The 26,088-nt window shown below is 38.6% G+C and overlaps 4 protein-coding genes across 9 annotated transcripts in view; 1 reads left to right on the forward strand and 3 right to left on the reverse strand.

Moving 5' to 3' along the window:
• Window positions 1-2,316: 2,316 nt before the first annotated feature.
• On the reverse strand, window positions 2,317-9,914 carry LOC122091478 (1,2-dihydroxy-3-keto-5-methylthiopentene dioxygenase 2-like). 2 transcript variants are annotated; one of them, XM_042661456.1, is made up of 8 exons: window positions 9,735-9,914; window positions 8,173-8,284; window positions 7,990-8,084; window positions 7,771-7,885; window positions 7,556-7,680; window positions 6,484-6,554; window positions 6,277-6,373; window positions 2,317-2,409 (listed from the first exon to the last, which is right to left on the reverse strand). In XM_042661456.1, exons 1-7 carry the CDS (start codon window positions 9,750-9,752, stop codon window positions 6,307-6,309), a joined length of 603 nt encoding a protein of 200 aa, XP_042517390.1. In that variant the 5' UTR covers window positions 9,753-9,914; the 3' UTR covers window positions 2,317-2,409; window positions 6,277-6,306. The 2 variants fall into 2 exon arrangements, with proteins under 2 accessions (XP_042517390.1, XP_042517389.1); XM_042661455.1 differs by lacking the exon at window positions 2,317-2,409 and having other exon boundaries at window positions 6,162-6,373.
• On the forward strand, window positions 4,232-5,562 carry LOC122091479 (1,2-dihydroxy-3-keto-5-methylthiopentene dioxygenase 1-like). The gene is made up of 5 exons (XM_042661457.1): window positions 4,232-4,377; window positions 4,471-4,558; window positions 4,651-4,745; window positions 4,827-5,066; window positions 5,173-5,562. Exons 1-5 carry the CDS (start codon window positions 4,366-4,368, stop codon window positions 5,308-5,310), a joined length of 573 nt encoding a protein of 190 aa, XP_042517391.1. The 5' UTR covers window positions 4,232-4,365; the 3' UTR covers window positions 5,311-5,562.
• A 1,478-nt stretch (window positions 9,915-11,392) lies between the features above and the next one.
• Window positions 11,393-17,255, reverse strand: LOC122091477 (ETO1-like protein 1). Of its 3 annotated transcripts, none has more exons than XM_042661454.1 (6): window positions 17,031-17,255; window positions 16,333-16,779; window positions 14,505-16,214; window positions 14,112-14,403; window positions 12,299-12,608; window positions 11,393-11,801 (listed from the first exon to the last, which is right to left on the reverse strand). In XM_042661454.1, exons 2-6 carry the CDS (start codon window positions 16,455-16,457, stop codon window positions 11,581-11,583), a joined length of 2,658 nt encoding a protein of 885 aa, XP_042517388.1. In that variant the 5' UTR covers window positions 16,458-16,779; window positions 17,031-17,255; the 3' UTR covers window positions 11,393-11,580. The 3 variants fall into 3 exon arrangements, with proteins under 3 accessions (XP_042517388.1, XP_042517386.1, XP_042517387.1); XM_042661452.1 differs by having other exon boundaries at window positions 16,333-16,816; XM_042661453.1 differs by lacking the exon at window positions 17,031-17,255 and having other exon boundaries at window positions 16,333-17,016.
• Window positions 17,256-24,185: 6,930 nt separating this feature from the next.
• Window positions 24,186-26,088, reverse strand: part of LOC122091788 (protein TIFY 4B-like) — a 7,810-nt gene continuing 5,907 nt past the window's right edge. Inside the window, exons 6-8 of one of the 3 annotated variants that reach the window (XR_006144014.1) lie at window positions 25,735-25,800; window positions 24,664-25,042; window positions 24,186-24,559 (exon numbers count right to left, since the gene is read on the reverse strand). Coding sequence is in view for 2 of the 3 variants with exons in the window: in XM_042661926.1 (XP_042517860.1) it covers window positions 24,966-25,042; window positions 25,735-25,800 (143 nt within the window). In the remaining variant the exon portion in view is untranslated. Of the gene's footprint in view, window positions 25,043-25,734; window positions 25,801-26,088 lie in introns of all 3 variants that reach the window. The other 2 variants (XM_042661927.1, XM_042661926.1) reach the window with 2 other exon arrangements.

The raw sequence follows: 26,088 nt of genomic DNA on the forward strand, positions 1-26,088 counted from the left end.
ATGTTTTTTATGTTGTTTTTCCATTTTTTGGAACAAGAAAATGCAGAAACGAAACGTTGTCAAATGGTATCTTAGGTCGGTCAAAGTGTCGAACTTTAGACTCAAGTTGAATGGCATACCCTCTCATGTGTTTGGTATTACATTTGTATTTTATATTGGGATCAAGTTTTTTTTTTTTTTTTTTTTTTTTTGTATTTCTTTTTAGGGGGGGTGGATGTATGCGACTAGTTATTCAAAAGTCCAAGAATGGTTGAAGTTTTGATCCGAGTGCGGATCAGATCCTTGTACGATAATCATTATTGTACGGTGTTTGATTCACACTTGGACTCCACTAAAAATAAAATTCAATTAAAAGAGGAGAGAGATTAAGTGGAATCCAAGTGTGGATCAAATACAGTAAGAGAATCATTCTCGTACGAGTACCTGATCCGGGCTCGTTTGATGCTCCTACCCCATTTATTGATATAAGGGTACCAAGTAGGTTAGTAGTTAGGAATAAGATACGACCAATGATTTATTTATTTATTTATTTATTATTATTATTTTTTTAAGAATAAACAAATAAGACCTCCAACGAGGAACCATTATCATCCCATACCAAGGTCCCAGATATGTTCATATCCTTCAAGTATTGCATAGGAACATTGGAATCTGTATGTTTATACACAAACTTAGTATGTCCATACCGATCATAGATTTCCTAAAAAAACCCAAAGCTATAGTAAGGCCAAGTTGCATGAGGTGGCATCGGAATAAGCTGAAGTAAATTCGTTAATGAAAACCATACTTCAGTTATAGTCCAATTCGTTATGGTCGCCATTCGTAGCCCATAGAGAATTCCATCAACTTCTATATCATCTAGAGAGGTTGATTTGGAAGTCCCTTAGTAAACAACCTGAAAACGACCATGAAAGAGAACACCACACAACCAAAAGAGGGCCTCAAAAAGTTAGTAAATCCAATACATACTAAAATACACTATGGCAAAAAAGGTAGAGAGATGTCCTTGATCAAGATGGATGCTGAATTATCTGTGAGGGATGGAAAAATAATACCATTTTTAGTGACAGGAAATAAATCCAAATTATGCAACCAACGATTAATGAGCAGAATAATCGACATGGGATTTGGATTCATATGATTTACTACAACAGCATTACGATGGGACCAAATGAAATAGACAACAATTGAGATCATGCAAAAAATCCAACTTTTATCATCATGGGGGAGAATAGGGTCAAAATAGATATAATGCACCAGCTCGATAGATGAGGACACATCTAAATTATTTGGGTGTAGACCAAGAGGGTAACCTGCCCAAATTTTGGCACAAACTTAGTATCAGGGGTGTCAATTCGTGGCCCGATTCGACTAAACTAATCGGGACTGACTGTTTATAGATCAGCCTGGTCCAGACCGTTTATTAAACATGTCAGGCTTGAGCTCGACCCGTTTACAAACGGTCGGTCTTGATTTTGCTACTTTGATCATCGGGCACCCGACCGAGACTGACCAAATAACACCCGATCGAGACCGGCCTATTGTGCACCGGCCTGGCCCGACCCTTTAATGATTGTAGAATACCTATTTTACCCCCCCAAATTAAAGAGTAAAAACTAAAAAGTAAAGACATTCACATTTTAAATAATTGTTATATTTGGTATCATTTATTGATTTATTGTCATTTTTTTGGGCTTGCATGAGTGGGCTGGAATATAAGAGCGTATTTTAAAGAAGGTCCATTTAAAAACCGATTAAAGATCGTTTAACATTAAACATGTCTGTAGTCCAGTTAAAGCCCGACTAAAGCCCGATTAAGGTAGCCCGAGGCTGACCTACCGAATATAAAGCATATTATGCACTCAATAACTAAGCCCGATTGGTTAAATGGGTGGACACGGTGCAGCATTTGCAAGTCTTCAAGCCCGATTAAGCCTGATCGAAATTGGACCGGCTCGAACGGTTGACACCCCTACTTAGTATAATCCTTTTGTTGTGGCCGTGTGGGTCATATAAAAAATAATAAATAAATAAATAAAAAGGGTTTTCTACAACCATGATGAGGGAATGTTATAGTAAATAGTACTAACAAATAAAAAAATAAACCGAGATAGATTGCATAACACACAGAGATTTAATGAGGTTTATACACCGATATAGTATGTTATGTCATCGGGCGAAGAAGAAGAAGTTTTACATGTAGAAAATAAATTACACCCAAACAATGGTGAGAAAACTTGCCTTGAAACCCTAGCTGGAAAAACCTCCAAATTACAATGACTTGCTCAACAAGATGATAATACATTATATACTTCTCCAAGTCGTGAGTCGATCTATCGGGTCAAACTATACCCTCCCCCATATATTGGCTCAACCCCCTCTGCTTCCATCACAGATCTCATAAAACTTTTCATTTAGATCACCACCAAAATATGTCAAAATTGGTCATTCTTCAAAATGGGTCAAGAATTTAAGACAAACTTAACATGAAAATATCCACCGTAGTTTCAATTCCATCAATAGGAGTGGAAGTATAATGATGACCTAAGAATCGAATCACATGGTACCATTAACAATAAAAAAGAGATTCTTCCTCTCCTTGGGTGAAGGAAAACTCAATCCTTCATATGTGCTCTTTTTATTTCTTAATGGATTTAAAAGTTTTATTTTTTCCATAGAAGACTTGAAAGCTATTTACAACGAAATTTGTTGGTCATGGACCTTTCATCGGTTTAAATATTCTATTAAATTTTTTGGGATGGAGGTTAATTCAATTTTGATATGTAAACTAAGGGTCATAAATTTTACCAAAAAAAGGAGGAAAGTATACCCAAATATGTGTTTAACTCTCTCTCTCTCTCTCTCTCCTCCCATTGGAAGAGTCCCGATACCAACTTACCTTGTCACAAATATTTGGGCCATCAACAAAATCATTCATTTCAAGTGATGTTGGGAATAGAATCAACTACAGACGGAATGAAACTATGAGCCGCTTGCAAGATTTCCTTGGTACAAAAATTTTGAGGAAGGAATTATTGGCTTTAGGAAAATGGTTTATGTGGAGGGGAGTGTGGATCTTGCACCTAGACACATGTGGAGGCAAAATGACCAACCCTCTCATGAAATGAAAAATAACACTTTTATTGATACTTTTTTCATACGTTCCTGTTGGTTTTCACATTCGTGTAGGAGCCACATTCCTCTACTCCCCCAACCCCCCAAAAAATAAACCATAGGAAACACTTCCCCATAAGATTTTGTTTTTGTTTGATTGTATAAACTAGCACCCAGAGTGTGGAAACATTCTTGTACAAACTGATCCACATAGATGGGACTCATCACAAAGTTATTTATTGGGTAGATTCCATTTATGCGAATCAACCTCGTACAAGAATGATTCTCATAGGAGGATGTGATCCGATCTCCTCTTTCTACTTTTTATCTTCCTCAACATAGAGAGACGTCATTGTTCTTAGGGAAAATTACATGATAACCCACTTTTGGGTTTCTCTTTACAAAATTACCCCCAAAAAGTTTTGGTTGACAAAAATACCCAAAATTAGGGTTGGGTTTACAAAACTACCCACCCAAAGTTTCAGTTAACAAAAATAACCAAAATCAGGTTTGGATTTACAAAACTACCCAAAATAGTGAGTATTCTTCATCTTCCACATATAATCATGTATTTTTTTATTACTGAAACTTTGTGTGGGTAGTTTGTAAACCCAAACTCAATTTTGGGTATTTTTGTTAACTTAAACTTTAAGTGGGTAATTTTGTAGAGTAAAACCTAATTTTGAGTATTTTTGTTAACTGAAACTTTTGATGGATAATTTTATAAAGAAAAACCCATAAGTGGGTAATCAAGTAATTTTCCCTTGTTCTTATATGTATTAAGCGCTTCTACCGCACCTCGTTGGTGCGTTCCCCTTTGGTGATTGCTAAGAGAAATCTATTTCATAAATTTTTGAAATGTAATGTTGTAATCCATCATCATTAAGGAATCACACTGTACACGTGGCTCTTCCGGCATCTCATGCATAGGATCAGGGATCCGAGGTGAGTATTAATCCGTGTCCGGTACGTCGAAACCAGAAAATCTACTGTGCATACAAACAGTGAGCCTAATATTTGCGATGTTGACGCAGCAGAAAATGCACCACCCACTACCGTGAGAGAATTCCAACCGTACACGTGGAAGCACGAAATACAGATACGAAAGCGGGAAACTTCCAGATTCCGAAAGATCTGATTATATTGTCCTCTATAATTTGGGGGCCGGCACAGTGAGATTGTGTGAGGCTGAGAATTGAAGGTGTTTGAAGCTGGATTCCTGAGAGAGCTTACAAGAATTGGGAACCGAAAATGGCGATTGAGGTGAGTTTACCTCTCGATGTTTCCATTTCCATCTCATTTTAAGATCAGATTATCAATTTGGTTTCTGTTTGTAATGTTTGATAAAATTATCAGGCTTGGTACATGGAGGAGAGCGGCGAGAATCAAAGGCTCCCTCTTCATCTCAATCCACCAGAGTTCGTGTCCATGAACAAACTAGAAGGTAAGAAGTGGCCCTTTTCCTTCCCCCCACCCCCCCCCCCTTAATTAACGTACTCCCATCGTTATTTGTTTTGCTGAATTGGATTTGAGCAGAGTTGGGAGTCTTGTACTGGCGTTTGAACCCTAAGAATTATGAGAACGATGAGGAGTTGCGCAATATTAGAGAAAGCAGGGGCTATAACTACATGGTTGGATCTTCTCTCATCCTCTCGATTGGTCTCAGTTTGTTGGATTAGGTGTGCAAGGTTGTAATTTATAAGAAAATGCAGGATCTTCTGGATTTGTGCCCAGAGAAAATTGAGAATTACGAAGAGAAGCTGAAGAACTTCTACACGGAACACATCCATGAGAATGAAGAGATACGTTACTGCTTGGAAGGCAGTGGGTACTTCGATGTGAGGGATAAGGAAGACCGGTGGATTCGTATCTGGATTAAGGAGGGCGACATGATCGTTTTGCCTGCCGGGATTTACCATCGTTTCACCCTGGACACTGGTAACTACGTCAAGGTATGTAAGAATTGTATCCATTGTCAATCTGTGAGATTTTGAATTCAATTTTTCTCTAATGGTGCTTTCACTGTTGATAACGACGACGACGATGATGATGGAGCAGTTGATGCGGTTGTTCGTGGGAGAGCCAGTATGGACTCCGTTTAACCGTCCGCAAGAGGAGCATCCGGCGAGGAAAAGCTACGTCAAGAATTTGATGGAGGAGAGGGTAGGCATGCCAGTTCCCCTTGAAGCACACTAAAGCCTCGGGTTGCTCCGTATGTGTCCCTGTATGTCTCCAACTCCTCTGTCTGGTATGGTGATACTCGGCTGTAAGTTTGTGTCCCTGTTCATTTGCCTAGCCTAGCCTGCACCCAGACACTAAGTTACTACACTACCCATTGGCTCTCTGTCTTGTATTTTCATTCCATGGCTTTATCCAGTCCATCATACATGGTTGTAATTCTACATATTAAGATTCCACTTGTAATTAATTTAGTAATTTCCTCTAAAATTTGGGTTTTTATTTATCCACATGTGGACGATATTGGAATAGGTCTTAAGAACCCTAGAATCGGCCCTTTGATCCATGAATACAGTGATTACTGAATTAATCAAAATGGGCCAGTCACCGATTCTTGAAACCATGACCGCTAACGACTAACGTTGTGTGCAAATTTCCACTCTCTCACGTTGGCAATTCGGCATCATGGGAAACCCTCCCGTTTAGTATTATAAGGAAGGTATTTGCATGTTCAGAAATTTTTTTTTTGTTGGTTCAACCACAACGAAGCTAGACGAAGACCCACAAGGCGGCTAGTGGGCTACACTTATTATGACACTTTCTATTTTATTTTTTATAAGAATTATGACATTTCTACTATTCTAGGTTTGGGATCAACATGGCGTGTAGTGTAAATTTAAGGGTTGAGAGCACTTTGGGCTGCTCTGCCCGTCCATGCTTTGGACTGCATGTTGATTCTTAGTTCTTGTATATGTGTTTCACTGTAACAAACACGCCCGCCATAGAGGAGCCCAATCCATGCAAATTTTCTCTTCCTCACACTGCATCATGGGAAACTGAAAGAAGGGAAGAAAGTTAATTCCCTCTGGTGAAGAAAGAAAATTTATTTCAGGTATTTTTCTTTGGATAATATTAGTTTGCACAAAGCTGAAGATGATCAGCATTTGACAACACAATACAGCTGAGAACATAAAGTAATGAAACCCGTGAGGTATAGGATGTGGAAATGAGACTTTAAGCAGCGGCATCAACAGCTTGGTTTGAGACATCCTTCTTAACAAAAGTTTCAAGATACTCATTCCTGTGAGACAGAAAACCTTTCTCAGAATATGATGTAAGCCTCTTAAAATCCAAAAAAACAAATAAGAACAAGAAGAATAAACAGGTTGCAGGATGCGCAAGATCATATACCTCGCTGGAAGATGATCATGAGGGCGATTAAAAGGAGTCCACACTGGATCTCCCACAAAGAGCCGCATTGCCTACAAAAATATATAATTAAGAAACATCAACAGCTTTGTTAAGAATTTGTTATTACTTCATATGCCAGTCACATAGGAATTAAGTATATCATATACAAACCCAATATCCCAATTTCCAATAGCCATGAACAATCTAAACCCCCCATTGCAACTTATCCCCGCCAAATGAGAAGATTTTACAGTGGCAATTTTGGTTAGTATCATCATTCGAAATAAGAACCATTCAGTTTGCTTTCACCCTTTAATTTCCCATATATGTTCAGAAATATATAAGGTGATCCAGTTATTTCTGAAAAGGTTGTATTACAGTGTATGTTTGCAACTGGCTTTGTAAAATATAAAACTGCTTTCAAGGGCATGGGATAAGGGCAATGATCTGTAGTGTCAACAGTAGAAGCAGCAAGGCAACCAACAATCCCAGCCAGATGAGTTCTTACAATGATCTGTTTCTTACTCCTTGATAGCAAAGTAATCGGCCAGGTATAGTGCAGCCAGAGGAAATGAAATATCCACATCTAAGAGGACAAGCACCCAAAAGTGGAAAAATATTATCCACTGGTTCCTTCTAGTGTGTTTTCTTAAGGCTCAATCTGTAAGGGATTTCAGTGCATGAGATTTGCTACTGTTCTGAGTGATTTGGGAAAGTTCATGCTATAGAGTCTCAAGTGCGCGTTGTGGGCCCAGTGTTTTTCCTCTTTTCTTGTGCCCCTCCTCCAACTCCACAAAATCTTCACCTCCTTTGGGCGCATGAGATTTCCACTTCTTCAATATATCATCTTCTACTCTTCTAATTATGGGCCTACAAGCTATACAATTCTTTGGCATCTAATGTCAGACCTTACATTCCATTTCAGTTTCTTATCTATTTCCTTGGCGCATGTAGTTTGTGTTTCTCCTCCTAATAAGACTATCATTATCTGTGAAAACCTAGAAATAAAAGTAAACTACTCCTTTCATATGCATCTTTTATGGCAGTAAACAAAACAGGCAGAAATTTCTACCTCAATGTAGTTGTTGCTATCCAATGTGAAGCGGTGATAAATTCCAGCCGGTAGGACAATCATAGCCCCTTTCTTCACCGATATGCGGATCCAGCGGTCATCTTGGTCCCTCACATCAAAGTAACCTTCAAAATAAAATAGAATAAGAAGGCCTGAATTGAATGTTCATATTTTAAGTGACATAGCTCAAAACCAAAGAGAGTAAATAATTCTACCACTTCCTGCTACACAGTAGCGGATTTCCTCATCAATGTGAAGATGTTCTTCAAAGAAACATTTTATCTTTTCCTCATAGTTTGGTAGCTTTTCTGGGCACACCTTCAAGAAGTCCTAAAGAAAAGCAACCACATGATAAATTTGCTATGAGAAAAAATTATATGTCCATATAAAACAGAACTCTAGCAAAATAATTCATATGAGCTGATAGGGAAAACCATATAGGAATATCCACGAGCTTCACGGATCTTCTTCAATTCCTCATCAGTTTCGTAATTGTCTGCATCTAAACGCCAGCTGAGAACACCAAGTTCTGCAGGGTTGACAAAATTGTGTTGACAAATTAGTTGAAAGATTCATGTATTTAGCAGCTTTGCTGCTGCAATTTCCACAAAATGTACCTGCAATGTGGTCCAATGACACAAACTCCTTCGGATCTCGGTGATGGGGAAGTCTCTGGTCCTCATCACTATCGTCCATGTACCATGCTTCAATGACTTCCTCCCTACCATCCTGTGCGAAAGATATTTTCAATAAAATGCTCTGTTTTTTTTTTTTTTTTTTTGTTATTTTACAACATTCCCAGAAGCAAGGGATATAAATTCAATCAAGAATTTCAAGTTATGAGTTTGTGAAGCTATGCTCATGTGTGCTTATGGTGAGAGGGAGTTTTCCTGTCAATAAACTGCATATTGCTCGAACAAAAGGAAGATACCAAAATTGTACAAGTCATAAGGGAATACGCAAAACATTTTTGCCCCTATGAAAGCTCCCCATGTAGCCTATATGAGATATGTCCAAGGTTTGGTGAACATCACTCTATTAATCCACCATATGCGTCTTGATATAATAAAGCAAGCTCATTCAACGCACCCCTTTAAACTCAATAACTCAAGCTTTCTAAAGTAGGCCAGCAATAAGTAAAAGATTTTCCAAAACTCCAATTAAATTTAACCACCCTCCATCACTCATCTTGATGCAAAATGTTATGGAGATCAGAAGTAAAAATGTAATACATTTTGCAGTGATACTAATACCAGACACAATATGAAGGTTAGCTGCACTTTAACAACCTAATGAATCTCATGCACTCTCAGTTGATGACTTTCAAAGGAGCATGCTTACAAACACTTGCCATGCCTGCAAGCAAAAAGAAAGTGACCAACATAAAGGGAGATGCATAATATCCTAGTTTCTGGATATATAACTTGGAAGCTATATTAAAGGCCTGGCTTGTTTCCACTAGTGACAAATGCCACAAAGATATAGAGGAAAATCCAAATCAAATTCCAAAACTTCATTACAACACAGTATACCTTTCCATCTACAGGCTAATAAACCTACAACAAATGGCCTTTAGAAGGGGCTCAAAACTCACAAATACCAATAAACAGAATAGACAAACTTCCTTACACATGTGAAACATTTACCAGTATCACTTCCTCTAATTCAAGGGAGTTCAATTTTGTAATTTAATTTCTTTATCGATTCAAGCAGCGAGTCATCAAGCACCTTCTATTCGAGAAAAATTCAATTCCACAAGTCAAGTCACCAATTTTTCCTATGCAAAGCACAATCGAACGAACTCACAATTTTGCCCGTATACTAGAAACTAAGAACCCAAAAATTTCAACATGGGCAATCAAAACCTTGCAACAAATAATCACGGAAGAGCGTTAATGAAATGAAAATGCATTCATCTTTTATCAATATGGCGGGGTAGAGAAAACCAAAGAAGATTTATAAATCCATGAAATCAAGGAGATTCAGAAAGGAACTCGAAAATTTCTGGACTTTTATAGGATTTATCAAACATTACCATTGAATGGAATTGGAAAAAAAAAATCCAGCAATATAGAACATATAAATGTCTAAAGCTGCCATTTTGCGAGCAGAACTTCCATCACATGTCATTGGAGAAGTCAAACATAATCAAAGCAACAGTTCTGAGTTCTGAGCTTACCGTGCATGAAGCCCTCATCTTTGCTCTATGCCGGTCTTTCTCCCCAGAGATTTTTTTTTTCCAGTAAAGTATTCTTCAGGGATCTCCGGAGCTTAAAGGCAACGCCAAACGATCCTTTATATTTATAGACAAAAAAGGAGAGAGCGCGAGATAGGCGGTTAGAATTTCGGTTCCTCGCTCCCTTTCCTCGTTACTTCGTGAGTCGTGGTTTTCAAAGAGAGGAAATTAAAAAAAAAAATGGTAGGAGAAAAGTCTGTATTACCCTTTCGGGTCATGTACTCGCATCTTTTTTAAATGGCCTTTGCAAAAATATATGTCCAGGTTAATTGCATCTGTGGTCTATGCGTTGAAGTCAGCTTCAGCATCCTGGGATGATTTTGGTTGCGTAAATCAAATGGTGCATGTATTGGATATAAATGTTAATTTTTTTTATAGATATTCTTCAGAACTATCTAATTTAGCTGAAAAATCATTTGGTTGCCTCGAATCTGGTGCATATTTCTTACTGAAAAATTGTTTGATTGATTCTTCCTGTAAAACTGTTTGGTTACCCTAATCATGTATAATGATTCTTCCTATAAAACTGTTTGGTTAAACTAAAGTGGTACATTCTTATGACTTTAAAATCTAAGTATTTTTTAGTATCTTTTATTTTGAACATAAGTTAGAGACTATAAGGTCAATAATTAATAAGAGATATCGATCCAAAAAACATCCACTCTTATTCCATTAAAAAAAGAAAAAAAACAACGACTCCCCTTGAAAATGACGTAAGCTATTACTTAGTTCCCCTAATTGGTAAAAGGTGGTGGAATGCCGCATTTTATGACTTAGCACTGGATATTCCCCTCATTAAGTTGGAGAGGTGATTTAGTTGGGTTTTCCGTGGGAGCATATCATTTTCTTTTAATTATCATTAAATTTGATTGTAAAATGAATCTAAGTGTGGATTTGGTGTAAGGAGTGCAACTCATCCGTTAGAAACACAAGCCTCTAGGTTATGTTTGGTTGCCAAAAAAACTAAAACGGAAAAAGTGAAATTTTCAAGCTTCTCTACGCCCAAAGATAAGTGGGAACAAAAAGACCATGTTACCCTGCCCCAATGCTTCCACATTTCACGTAGCCTCCAGAGTCCAGACCGATGTAGACAATAGACTAGGGAAGCAATACCACCGATACTTATACCGATATATATGTATCGGCCATTTTTGCCCTCAAAGATAGCGATACTAATATGGAGTTTGACCATTTTACACTCTGTATCGCATTACCAATCTTAAATGGGGCCGAGTATAGGATAAAATTCCCAAAACCCTTCCTTTATCTATTGCTGATGCCATATTGCTTGACCGGTCTACAGTGCACACTGGTCTGGTCTGGAGCAAACTTTATAGATAGGTTGATGGGTGTTCAATAGTTCGGTTCAATTCAATTTAAACCGGTTAACCAACAGTCTCAATTTTAAAATCAGAATCAAATTTGATGTAAATGACATAGTTGGATTTTGATAAATGGTTTCAATTTGATTTTGATAACCATTAGGTAGGTAATGGTAAATTTGCTATCGTGGGAGCAGAAGGATTCTGTCTCGAAGAAGAGGAGAACATACTTCAGTCATCAAGGGCCTTATGGGTACTCGGATCATGATTGTACCCAAAAAAATGAACTTTCTCCTCTGAGATTATAATTTCATCACTCAACATATTATTAAAAAAAAAACCCCATTAAATTACATGAAAACCCTCAAAACATAGATTACATGTAGGGAGAGAAGCTAATAGATAACATGGGGATGACATGCTAATTACATCTAAGCTTAGTATACATTTTTCTTTATTTCACCTTTTCAGGGTTCATGGCTGTTTACACGGCTGTGAAGCTCCAGCATTTCTTGATGGTTGGGGTCAACAGACAGAGCAGCCCGACAGTCCCGCAGAGCACCTAAGACATCTCCAATGTGCTCATGGAATGCCGCCCGCAGGTGTAGAAGATGAAGGTCGGCTTTGACTGCAATTGCCCTTGACAGCTCTGCAATGGCCTCCTTTTCCTTGTGGCTGTCCATCAAAACTGCTTCAACAAAACCCAATAGAAACTTCACTGTCAGATGGAATGGGAGTTGTCTAGCTAACAAAATAAATTAGGTAAATAAAGGGAAAAGAGAGAACAGGGCCACTGCATTGATGCAGATAAATCACAGAAGTGGGTTTATTTTAGTAGAAATAAGCCTTGATTGTGTGACTATGTTAACCACCTTCTTCACAGTACCAAGGTAAATAATATGACAACAGTCCAGAGAGAGTCTACAAAAGATGGTGACGAGTGAATTTTCATTTAGAAATCTACTTAAAAGGGACCTGAATAATGAACCAATGGGTCCTCTTCCAAAAACAAGCTCCTGGCATGCAACTACTAATTATTATGGTCTACACTCTACAGAGATGCAACCTTTGAATTGAAAAGGTGGACACACAAATTTCATTTTCCATGCGAGAGTGTGAGACACATCAGTGATCATGGAAATGTCAAAGCTGCCTATACAATAGTTGGAAGGAAAAGAATATGACCTGCAGCTCGGTATCTGTAAGGATAAATTCGGAGTGGATCTAACTGTGTGACCATATCTAGATCTGCCTTTCTGAGTTCACGGTCACAATACTCAGACCTCTTCTCATAGGCTGATGCATTATTCTTAGCCTTCTCAATCAGTTTAGTCATTTCCCCATATGCAGCATTTCGATCATTTCGGAGGAGATGGACACGAGCAAGGCCCTGGTGGGCTCGGGTATGGCAGATTTTTAGGGCATTAATGTAACAATCGGCAGCCAAGTCCAGCTCCCCACAGTCGACGTACACACTGCCAAGATTGTTTAGTGCCTGCAAAGATGCAGATAAAGAAAAGGATCAATAGAGAAGGATTTAGATTGCATTTGCTACACAAAAAGATGAAAATATAAAACAGAAGACACAGGACCATGTGGCTGAAAAATTAATCAAACTAGACTGTTTGATTGGTAGGCAACCAACACAAACGTCAGAACTCACATGAAAGGGAAGATATCTAAGACGCCCAGGGGGGGATTGGCTTGTCAGGGGTAAGTGTTGGATGACCCTACAGCTATGAATATAGAATTGAAGAGGTGCAGACAATAGGAACATATACAAGAGGAATTTTGGACAAGAGGTTTCAAAATTACCTAAAAACTCTATATGATCTAAGATTTGCGGGGAATATAGGACAGCAAACTGACCTAGGTGGTGTATTGGGAGTTCTCATCCACTCTAATTGTTTAGGACAGAGTTGTGGGTTAAGGGATTTCCAGTTAATTTTCGGGTGACTTTGGGTCACATCGACACATTCAGTTCCACTTGCTTTCCGTATGAGCTATCAATAAAATGCTGTTTTTTTTTATGATGGCCACTAGAACTCACATACAAAACTAATATAACTAAGATATTGCATATTAGCTATTCAATAAATGGGTGTTAGAAACCTCTTTCCACAATCACCACGATGAGGTCCTTTTATCCATCTGAAAAATTATCTTCCAGATGGATCACCCTGATTGAGTGGTTCAGATTGATCACATGTGCACACCATATCTAGACCTACATTGTGGCAAATGGAATAGTAATAGAACTATGCCAGGTCCCCAAGTATCTACGAACTTAAATTTTTTTGATGATTGATCACAGAACAAGTTTATAGTGGTCAAATGTCAGTGCCTTCCATATAAACTTGATGCAGCAAATAGCTAATTCGGATCAGCTGCACTTTCATCAGTTTTCTCCATATTCAAGGAATAATGGTAACAAGGACATGAATATATATATATATATATATATGAACTCTGAACTTTTATGAATGAATAATAACCATACAAACTATGTAACAAGGAAATATCATTTTTTCGACCCTTTTTTTTTGTTTGTTGACATAACATGGCTGGATATGGGTTGGACTACTTGCATAGTACCATGACTTAGAATGGAAATTAGTATTACACCGCCACCCCACCCCCCCCCCCAACCCCACCCCCCCCCCCCACCAAAAAAAAAAAAAAGAAGGCAATTCAGACACACACACAAAGTTGGGTTAGGTCTCAGATACTTCGCTTTCTCCTACTCTTCAATTGCCTTTTTCTGTTGGTGATAGCACTTTGTAATAACTACATGCACAAAATTTTCAGGGCTAGTAATTCTTATTATGGTATATGCGTCAAGGTTACAAGGAATTAATGTATGCATCTTCTTATAGAGTTAACATCCTCTCTTAATAAAAAAATGGTAGTAGTGACATTGGAAGAAGAATTGGCAGGCAAAGCTTAGCAATTCAGCACACAAGTTTCAGAGAAGCAGGAAGACAGGGAAAAGGTATACCTGTCCCTTGCGTAACCTGTCTGAAGGGCACTTCAATGCATCTTGAAGTAGTGAAATAACAGTTGAAGAGCATGAAGGATCAAGGCCAGAGTCTGCCAAAGCATAAGCTTTCAAAAATAAGGCCTCAAAAGATCTCTTAAGGTTGATTGACTCTTCAGCTTTTCGAAGCCCTTCCTCATAATGACCCGCATCATATAAGATCCATCCCTCATAAACCAGGCGTTCATGTTCACTTGAAGCATGCTGGCGTGCCAGTTGCAGGCTTCGCATCGCCGCATCAGAACAGTTCAACCTGATAAAGCAAAACCATTGGGTTTCTATCTGCCTTGATGCAAGCATAATATTACCAACTAGCATACACAAGGAATGGTCCCATTAGATACTAGAGTATACCTAAGGAGAAGCAGAGACTGTCTGAAGTATAGAACATCCTTTGTGGCACCAGACTCAAGCATTTGATAGATGACAGAGAGAGACCCAATATCATCAACCGAAGACCACCGGTCGTACAGTTGCAACCAACAATCTGCAGTAGTCCAATTCTCAACATGTTCACGAACAAGAGTATGCAGTTGAGAAGCTGCTACCCGTCCCTCAAACATTCTATATTCTGGAGACAGTGTAAGAATTGCCTGAACATCACATAAGGCTGCCTGATAATTCTCGAGTGCAAGATAAAAACAGAACCGGAGCTCCAAGCATTCCAAGGCTAGTTTAAACCCAAGAATCCTATTGATCTCTGCCAGGGCAGCCTGAACATTTTGTTTTCTCATAAAAAATGCAGCTCGATACATGTATGGGTAGTTAAGTGTGGGGTTCAACTCGGTTGCTTTATTGAGCTCTTCCAACCTCTTGTCACCTTCACAGTATAGTGATCTCTCCTGGTACATCCATCCAAGGGGGCTATAGGAGGAGATCACAGAGCTTAGCTTGTCATATGACAAAAGTTTATAGCCCTTGATAGAGCTAAGCCTGGCCAAACCTGCAACAGAATAAATATGGCCCTCACTGAAAGCCGCCTCAAAGAACTGCTCAGCTTTGTCATACTCCCCCCTCAGAAGCCTCACACATCCCAACTGATGAAAGGCTAATTGTCTCTGCCTATTAGTTACCACCGACTCTACCAACCGCTCCAAGAAAGATGCAGTTATATCAGACCGTGGGTCTTGGTTCATAGCAACCTCACTCAATAAACAGTAGAGCGAGAATGAGGCAGCCCCAACCATAATCAATCTTTTCCGTTGATCAGCGTCGCTGAATATCTTAACCACTCGGTCGTCATTTAAACAGTCAGGCAGCTCACGCAGAAATACTTGCAAGCATGAGGAGGCAAGGAGAGGGGAACTCTCTTCAAGCGCATACTCCATGAGATCAATCGCATCTTGTCTTGAGGAAACCAAAGAAGCAAGTTTCCTATCACACACATCTTTAAGCCTTTCACAACAAAATGTATTGGAGAATATTAAGATTTCCAAAAGAACACATGAAGTAATTCCCTCTAAACAACCTGTTCTGCTGAACTCAGTGATCATCCTCATACTCACAGGGGTGATTCCATTATTTGAAAAATCAATGACCTCCTGATTTGACTCCATGAAATACCCATTCAGCATAGCATGGAATGGAGCAGAAAGAGCTGCCATCTTCTGTTTATCACAGGCTATTTTTTCTTCTCCAATTTGAAAGAAGACAGTATCAGAATGTGTCCCAGTAACCTGGACTACTTCTGGGGAATTCAAATGTTGATCAGCAGGAAGCTGAGAAACAATATCTACTAACTTAAACTCCTGTGTGCATTTTCCGCATGATGAAAGCAAGTCAGAGATAGGCTCCTCTCTCCTCTTCTCATATTTCAACCATGCCCCAAAAACAAGTTTTTCATGAACACTGTTCGCTTTCAGCCATGCAGAACGGAGGCTTCGGCGTAGCAAGTTGACTTCTCCAAGGCCCTTAAAGACTTGAAACTGTAGCAAGTAGAGGCTCGACCTCTCGAAGGGAGGACAAGACTCGAGTTCTTCATGAATTTGAGCCAGAACTTCAACATAGTTGATGGGTTTAAAGAACGGAAGAATGGGTGGTTCAGGTACCTTGATGAGAGATTCTCTATCAAAAAAGAAATGAGAGAAGGGGGGAGGGGGAGAGAACATCATTTCAAGCTCATGGAAAAAAAAAAAAAAAAAACCTACCCAGCTTCGTAAAATAGAGAATAGGGAGAACTTACATAGAAGAAGGCGAATGGAAAGAAGATTTGGACAGCTTCCCTCTTTCAACCTGAAGCCATGAATGTGGATTTAGAGGATGGAGCTGTGTCTCTTTGCAGGACTCGGAGAGGAAGAGATTCTTCATGGGGCATAGCAGATTAAAAAAATCCCAGATCTCCAGAGTCTTAAAATGGGATTCTCTCCAACACCCAGAACCAAAAATTTGACAGAAAATAAAACTAAGGATATCGTCTCATTCAGTATTCACAATTCATAAACTTAAACTGGGAATTTTTCAACGCCACCAATAGACAATTGGGTAGAACAAAAGAAAATAAATACAAAAGCAGACCCTTGAGTCTGGAGTCTGGACTCTTCGCACAGAGGAAGAGTGAAGCTTCCTCTGAAGAGTTTCAAAATTCTTTCCACTCTACAGAGTTGAACAGACGCAGCTTTCCTTCCAAAATCTGTTTTCTCCGCAATCATGAACGAATCACTCAGCATCTTCAGCATAAATAAGGAAATAAATCAGAGACAATAACTCCACCAAACACTACCAAATCCAATCATGAAAAGTAACCAAATCTAAATTAATAAAGACTACTGAAACCACTACAGAGATACCCAACAAACCCAAAAATGTTGGATACATAAAAGGAAGTAATCCAAACAAACCCAGAAATTAAGGAGATAAACAAAAACAGAAAGCGAAACTCACTCCTGGGGATACTTGAATTTCGAGTTCCAGAGTCAAATCTTAAGATCATAGGTAACGGCATCCGATAAGATCAAAGGGAAGGAACTCCAAAGAAAATCTCTAGCTACCTATGTCCTTGCTAAGAAGGATGAAAGTTTACTGTTTACGTTTTCTTTCCCTTTTTCCTTCTTTCATTTGACGAAAAAAAAAAGGCCAATAGCGTGTAAACAATGTGAACGGAAGAGCTAATTATGTAGGATTGCATGCTATACAGTACAACGATTTTATTCCTTTCCCATTTTAATGGATAATAATAATCAAGACATCTGGGGGAGGTTCTCTTCTTCTTTTGTTTTTTCCTTTCTCCATGGTAGTGAATCTAATGATTAGGGGTGTCAACCGGTCGGGCCAGTCTGGTTTCGGTCGGGCTTGAAGATTTTCAAAGGTTGCACTGTACCCGCCCATTTAACTAATCAGGCTTAATTATTGAGGGCATGGTACGCTTTATATTCGGTCGGTCGGCCTCGGGCTATAATTGGACTACCTTAATCGGGCTTTAGTCGGGCCTTAACTGGGCTACAGACATGTTTAACGTTAAACATGCTTTAACCGGTTTTTAAACGGGTCATCTTTAAAATGTGCTCTTGTATTCCAGCCCACTCATGCAAGCCCAAAAAATGAAAATAAATCAATATATGATTCCAAATATAACCATTATTTAAAATGTGAACATGTCTTTACTTTTTAGTTTTTACTCTTTAATTTGGGAGGTAAAATAAATATTTTACAATCATTAAAGGGTCGGGCCAGGCCGATGCACAATAGGCCGATCTCAATTGGGTGTTATTCGCTCGGTCTCGATCGGGCGCCTGACGTCCAAGTAGCAAAATCGAGACTGACTGTTTGTAAACGGGCCGGGCTCAAGCTCGACACATTTAATAAATAGTCTGGGCCGGTCCGAGCCGGGTTGGGCTAGGCCGGGCCAGACCAGTCTATAAATGGTTGGTCCCGATCGATTTAGTCGGGTCGGGCCACGAATTGGCACCCCTACTAGTGATCATACTGAGACAAAACCCTCATAAGATATATACAATATTTCCATAAGACCAACTAGCTATAATAGAATTTGCCTACTCGAATTCACAATCAGTCAACCCGAATGATGATGGGGCAAGGATTTTCTTCCATTAGATTATCAATCCTGTTGACAGGGAGAGGGATTGGGAGTCAATAGATTATGCTTGTTGCTTCATGGACTGCCATGTGATGAAAAATATAGTGGGTGGATGTGATGAGGATCCATAGGGTTAGGAGTTAGGATCCACATTTTATTTTTAATTTAAAAAATAATATATTTTAATGAAAAAAAATGCTACTGGTCAAATAGTTCCTATCCATAGACACATAAGCCCACGAAATTAGAGTCCTATTCCATGAAATTAATAATTCCATCCATATTGGTGCTCTAGTAGACTAGCACACACTCTCATTGGCCCCTGCACCGATCTCTAGCTCTTATATTTAACAATAAAGTAACCCCCTCTTGGTGGTGAAGGCAGAGCAGAATATTTAACGCAAGATTTAGGAGGAAATGTAGTTGAAACTTGGATCCAAGGTTTCGTACAAATTACAAAATTACCTCGCATTTGAAATAGATATAAAAATGTGGGAGAAGGTTCTTTGAACAAGCGGCATGGGAAGTGCACCAATGAAATGTGATAAATGGTATCATATATTGGAGGGAAGCAAGGTCATTTCATCTAAACCGTCTACATCAATGGCTCAGTGAATCATTCCTCGAAAAATATAACGTACTATGTTTTTCTTCACAATTACAAAAGTACAATCCATTTTGCAAAAACAACAAACTCAGCCTTATCCCAGCTTAGTGGGGTCAATTGCATGTATCCATAAAAAAAAATTAAAAAAAAAAAAAGATGGGAAGAGTAAAGGGCAAGAGGCACAACACAAACACAACACAACAAGTAAGGATAATCACACCTAGATGGGGTTAATATAAAAAGATAGAGGGTTTCATATGATGTGAGTGCAAGTGTGCACCAATAGGGGGAGGGTGATGAATCATCCAATGGGGCATTTATTGACGAGAGAGGGTGTAGGATATGAGAGGTATGCGCAAGAATCTACACACTGGCAATGTGTGCTTCATTTTCCCCATTCAGAAATATGCAAGAGTGTTTCTTGTCCAATAACAAAGGCAACACAGACAGGAAACCACTCAGAACCTCTAGTTGGTTCAATTAATAGGGGATAAGGAGGTCATTTTAGAGGAGGGATGAGAGAGATAGAGAGAGGGTGCGGTAATGGAGCCTATGCAAATCATTTATCTTCACTAGTGATGAAGAAGAATATTTTCTCCATTCCTATCAATACTATCAAATTGCAATATGAAGTATGAAGAGATAATTTCAACTATGTCTATGGTCCATGGAAGGTGGGAGTATCATTACGACCCAAGAGTCTAATCACATGATCATATCATTGGTGGAACACATGGTTACATAATTGATGGAAAACTGGTGAAGAAAAATTTCTGCCTAGCAAGAAAAATAATTTATTTTCATCACCATACGTAGGAAGATTTCTCTACACTACCCAAATATTTGTCACATGGTAGCTCCATGGCATTTTAATTTAGGGACAAAGTTTTTTGTCCTTAAGAGACCCTTGCGTTATAGAAATAGGGGCATGTAATGACCATCATGCCCTTGCCTAAGGATGCACTATAGCCTATCGTGGACAGAAAACACTTGTCCTATCATTTTATATAAAAGATCATATTTTGTTTGGGAAAATTGTCAATCCAATTAATTTCCAAGCCAAGAGATATAAAGGTATTAGAATAGATAGAGAATTCAATTTTAGAGTTTTAGGATAAGTTTGTTCAAGCATTGAAAGTACAAAGGTAAACTCCCCACTAATGGGGCCATATGGTAGGTAGTAATTAAGGGCCCGTTTGTTTAGGGGGGGGCTTTGATGGGGTGGGAGAGTTGTATTTATTTTCCCAAAAGCATGGTAAAATCATGTATTTGGATATAATGGGGTGAGAAATATTCTAAACAACATTGGGAGATGAAATTTCCTGTCTGCTGATGTGGCTTTCACCACATCTACTTCCAAAGTCCTGCCAAATTGGTGGGACTTTGTGGGGGTGGGAAGTCATTACAATTAATGGCTCTCTTTCTTCATTCCTCTGTTCTCTTTCTCCCACAACTATGTGCTAATCAAACAAAGTTAGGGTAAAAAAGTCCAACTTTTCTCCAATTTACTTTTTCTATCTTTAATTTTACCAATATGTAGAACCTAGTAATCAGACATTCTTACGCCAAACTCCTCTCTAAACAGATGGGCCTAAGGGAGGCTTCCAACCATAGGCTTATTTAACCATAGGATCCTTCCCCATGGTTCGAAAGGCTATTCTTTCTTTCATGGTTCAAAAGTTTGAATTATATTGAAAAGTTGCTGCAAATGGGCTGTGGAAGGAGCATTTGCAAGAATTAAAATCATGAAAAAAAAATAAAAAAATCAGCGATTTACACCTCTTTATAAAACCACCACTATTATTTATTTTGATTCGTCCAATGAAAACTAAGAATTGTGAAAATAGACAAGATGGCCGGGACCGACAAGTGGCATATTGGGAATGGGATGGGATGGATGATTCATTGGATCAAAGAGAAAAGCAGTTCACACTTGCCAATGACACTTTCCAACCTCAAGCTTTTAATGGAAAAAGACCAAACTATTGCCTAACATCTACTTAAAAAAGGATTTAATGTAACCAACTCTATTTAATTGAGATAAGACTAAAGTTGAACTGAGTTGATTTTTGATTTTATTATATACTAAAATGATAAGTCATATCCTCCCCACCCGATTTTATCTTATTCTCTGTCGTCTTCTTTATGTATTCATTTTCTTGAATATGACATTAATAATATGCAGAACAGTTGAAAAGAGATTAAAGGTGTTGAAGTTGGTTTTAGAACACTTGTTTTTATTAGTAATAATGTTTTGTATAGATGAGGTTATGTTGTTGATCGTGTGTATTTATTTTTGGATAGAGGGATCACTATGATGTTAGAGTGTAGTTTGGTGGAGGTAAGAAATCGAGTCATCCAGTAGGTCTCGGAATTTTAATGAGGAGATTCTAGGCATGCCCTCCCATATCTCAATTGTCTCGACTAATCGTCAGGGAGACTAGTGTTGGAACTCACCGTCACGGTCTCCACTTAAATCGTAGATATACAGATGGAGAATCGAACCTAAAACCGTGTGCCTATCCACACAATCCCTAATTCATCTTAACCATCTGAGCAACCCACTGATGGATTAACCCCCACTCTGTCTTTTTCTCTTTAACATGGGTTTGGCTTTTCATTGGTAAGGAATGATTTCTTATGCTGCCAACGTGGGAGGAATCTCTTACGGCACACCGATGATAACACGCCAACTAATCGTCAGTTAAGGAGCCCACACAGATTCGAGAGGAGAGAGAATGAATTAACAAACCTTGTGAGAGAATACAAGTTAAGAGAACAGAGTGAGAATCTTTCTCCCTTCATTTAAATATGCATAGATGGTGATGGACTTTGGTGCATCTCTTTGTTGCTATCTTGTTCTTTTCAGCATTAAAAAAGGAAAAAAAATCATCCACCAGTTTTTATTAAGTTTTTACTAGTATTATAATAATTTAGAATCTATGATCTATGAGTTACCAATATTATAAACTAGCAAGTGCACAGTTCAAGCACTGCTTCATGTCTGCTATATCAGATAAGATTATTATAACTTATAATGACGTGGGAGAGAAGTGGAGAAGTCTAGGGTGGGATAGTTGGCAAGGGTGGCTGTTCTTGGAGCAAGTGCTGAAGGTGCCATCTCAATGTTGTTAAGTTTGTTTCAAATTGATTCATTCTGATATATTTTACTAGTGATCTGAATGGAAAGTTTTCTGAGATCTATGATGGAAGCAGAGGGATTGAACTGATCTCATATGTAGGTGCGGGGGCATCGACCACAACCCGATGGGTCGACCCTCAACTTGAAGTATATAATATACTATTGTCTTGTTGAGCCAATCATTGTATTTTTGGGGGTTTTTTGAGATAGGGTTTCAGGACGAGTTTTGTTTTCTCGTCGCTGCTTGGGTGTAATCTCTCTTCTGCATAATGAAACATTTTCTTCTTCGCCCGAGGACGTAACACACCACACCAGAGCATGAATCTCATTAAATCTTTGTGTTGTGCAAATCTATTGTCTCTTTATTTTAGTATTTTTCTTAGTGTTTGCCCTAACATATACTGTACACAATCCTGTCATGAATTAGGAAACAAACAAAATAACTAACTTGGATGGTAAACACTTTGTGTATACTGATATTTTGCAAAAACTAATGACAATTGGACTAATTTATTTGAATTGTTTTAGGATTTAATTGGGCTACATGACCCAAAATTATAAGTGTTAATGTCAAACTTGTAGCTACCATGATCAAATAGAACAATAATTATGACGCAAAAGTTGCTTTAGAGGGCTGAACTAATAAATATATTGGATAGGATTCCTGAATCAATGAAATATCTTCCCATATATTGGCAGTTATCTTTCAATTCTTTTAATTGTTCATGCATGTTCACACCTTGGACAACTCTTCTTAAGCTGAAACTGAACATATAGGGTGGGATCTTGAGGTCTATCCATATACAAAATTTGAACCCGAAGAAACTTGGACCGTCCTTAGTAACTTAGCTCAATTATTTTTAGGACATGAATAATTTTTAAAAAATATATTTTGAAAAACTATTTCTTCATATGCATTTTGATTTTCATATGAATAGGCCATATATTTTCACTTAGAAGAGTGAGATGACAATTATGGCTATTAGATATCTAGGACACAATTACAATGATTGAACATATAATAAATTATAGACTGAAGATTATATATCCTCTCTTACATATCCATGCGGGCCATATATTTTATTCTCCCTCATCCACCCTCTTAGGAACCTTTTTCGGAACAATGGTATTGACTCCTCACATAAACATCCACATGACTCCGCAACAATATCAACACTTTTTGCATCCCCAAAGAACTTGGGGCATGAAAATCATCTTTATCCCTCCCCTCCTCCTTGTATATTAATAGGGAAATTTTTATTATAACCAAAGTGGTGAATTAAGAAGTTGTAACAACTACTGATTAAAAAACACAAATCAAAAAAATCCCACCTAAATGATTCAGCTACTGGTTGGTTCTCTTTCAATAAGTTCCTCTAAACCACTTTCAAAATTTACCTAAATGGGATCAGCTACTGGTTGGTTTTCTTTCAATAAAATTTCCTCTTGGAGATGAGATGATAAATCACTTTTACGTTACTACCATCATTACAAGGGTGTGGCTCAAAGGATGATGATGGACTAGGTGGCCAATGATAAACGCAGCATTACTTGGTAGTGACTAGTGATGCTAACAACCAACAAAACGAAATGAGACCAAAGAATATAGGACCCAAGAAGACTGATAAGTATTGAGAACAGAGAAGAATAGATAGAGGAAATCTTCCACAAAGTGGTGTACCCTAAAGAATTAAGAGGGCTAGTCTGTGTATTTGAGTGTGAAAATGCCACCGCATTGGTGCAGTGAACATCGAGTGGCTGGGCCCCCTTGGGACACATGCCTAGAAGCTCTCAGCTGTCCTAGCTCTCGCCCTTAACACTCACTGCAAAGGATGAGGACTCCCCTTGCATCCCATTCTCTCTGACCTACACTCTTTCTGCTCTTCCTCAATCTGATCAGCTTCTTTCAACCCCATTGTCTTCTTTACATCAGTATATTATTTCATGTTCTACCACCAAACAATCAAAGTTTAGCTTGTGATTATTCGATCAACAGATGGGTTTGGGATGAGGGTCATCGTCCCCAATCGCTCACCGAATGATGCCCATTCGTTGATCCTGGATTCTGATACTATGAGAATGAATGGACAAATGTCCATCTGAAATGGCTACGGCAATCCAACGGTTGTTATCTTCCAAGGAAGGAATTCTTGTTCTACTTCCCCCTTTTATTCTCTCTCCAAGCCCAGCCAAAACTTATCAGATTGGCTGCACCCATGGAACAAACATATGAGCAACCCAAAAAAATTTCAGTTGGAGGGGAACTTTGGATTCTCTAAAAATCATCTCTTACATTAATCGAATCATGTCACCAATATTTAACTCACTACTCCAGTACTGGTTCATCGCCAGGGAACCCCATAACCTCAAACTAATACTGATCAGCTAAGAACAAACATGAGTCGGGCATTTTTTCTATACCCTTTGATCATCATCCATCTTAAATTAGCTATCAGAACGTTCATCATCTGCTGTCACTTTTGAACTGGAACACATCACCCCATAAGCAATGTACCCATGAGTTCTAGACATCAAAGACACACCAGGGGTGAAAGCAAGGTTCCCAAGGACTGACACCTCAAAGTACTGCATGGACTCACTGAACCCTTTCGCATATACTGTCAAGACTAGCACACCATGGGAATCGTCTTTGATTACAAGGCATGCAATTGTTAAAAAAAATGTCTTGTATGATAAAGATGTGCCAAGAAGTGAACTTCACATAACTTACCATTGTAACTGAGATCAAAATTCCTTGGCCTGGTTCTCAACTGAACTAACATTGGGTAGGCATCTGAAGTAGTTTGGTTGGGATGGCAAACATGAGTCGCTTTCGGTTGACTGCCAGTTAGGGTCCTTAATCATCATCGGATGGTTCAATTACATTCCCAAGCTAGAACAAGATGATCACTCTCCCCTCTTTCAGTTGCTCTTACATCTTCCTTCAATGCAGTCCAGTGAGAGAAAAAAGAAATAGCTGGTTTGGATGGCGAGTAGAGTGCAGGTCATATTCGTCTCCTCTGAAACATCATCTTAGCCCTTTAAACCATATCTGTCTTTTCGCTTCTCAAGGTATCTTTGCAAGGATGCTTTTCTACTTGTTGGACCTTCTACATTAAATAAGAAAATCATCAATACATTATGGTGCATAGATTAAAAAACATCAAAGTCTAACAAATATTACATTAAACATAGCTAGAAAAAGGTGAATGCACAGTACGATCAAGTTCAAGTGTTCAACAGCTTGTGATATTGTTAATACTTGAGTGCAGGGGCTAGGATACAATATACATTTAATTATTAATTAATGTACAAACTTTAACCATATTAAAAATTTTAAATCATTCATAATTGGTTGATGTGCAGCACTAGTATAAGGTCACAGGATTCAATCTTCTCCCAAGTCAGGAAGAGGAAAATGTCTAGATTTAATCCAAACTGTACACACAGAAATTAAGAACTGATGCATTCAATGTCAGACTTCCACTGTCAGAGCTGCCTCCATTGCGTCTTGGCTTTTGATAGCAATAATACTTCAGAGTTCCAATAGATTGATATAATGATATGCATTGGTGCATTATGAATTAATTTCCCAAAGATTATGGACATCCCAGAAAACTCTTTCTTAGTTAGGCTGTCACAAGACTCCCAGAAACTAGTGCTATGACTTTAAACTAAAACGCTACCTTAAAAATGTGACTCCACATCAACCACTCTCTAAGATGGTGATGTTACTGGGCAGTTAGCACTGCTAGCTCAAGTAATTTTTGGACAAGTGATGATCAGAAGTAGATGCACTAACCAGGTTCAACTTCATGAGGCATGCTCCTTTCTTCCCTGTACTGCATAGTATTTTCTGTGACTTTTGCTGTAAAGGTGAAGTAAAACAGAAGGTTATTAGGAATAGAGTCCATCAAGCCATTAAACATCAGATTAAAATGGTCTTGGGATATCAACATTGTGTTCTGCAACTACACTGTTTGAACTGTCTTGACATTAGCAACCAGGATGGGCATTGCTCATTTTTCAATCCTTCCAATGAACCTAAAGGTGTCAGCAGCTCCCACTGGTGAGGCTTAAGGGTTGTCATCCTCAGGCATGGGATGAGATTGAATCCCACCTCCAACCCCAACCAGACACAACCACCCCCCCCCCA

Source organism: Macadamia integrifolia, chromosome 10 (genome assembly GCF_013358625.1).
Source record: "Macadamia integrifolia cultivar HAES 741 chromosome 10, SCU_Mint_v3, whole genome shotgun sequence".
Lineage (NCBI taxonomy): Eukaryota > Viridiplantae > Streptophyta > Magnoliopsida > Proteales > Proteaceae > Macadamia > Macadamia integrifolia.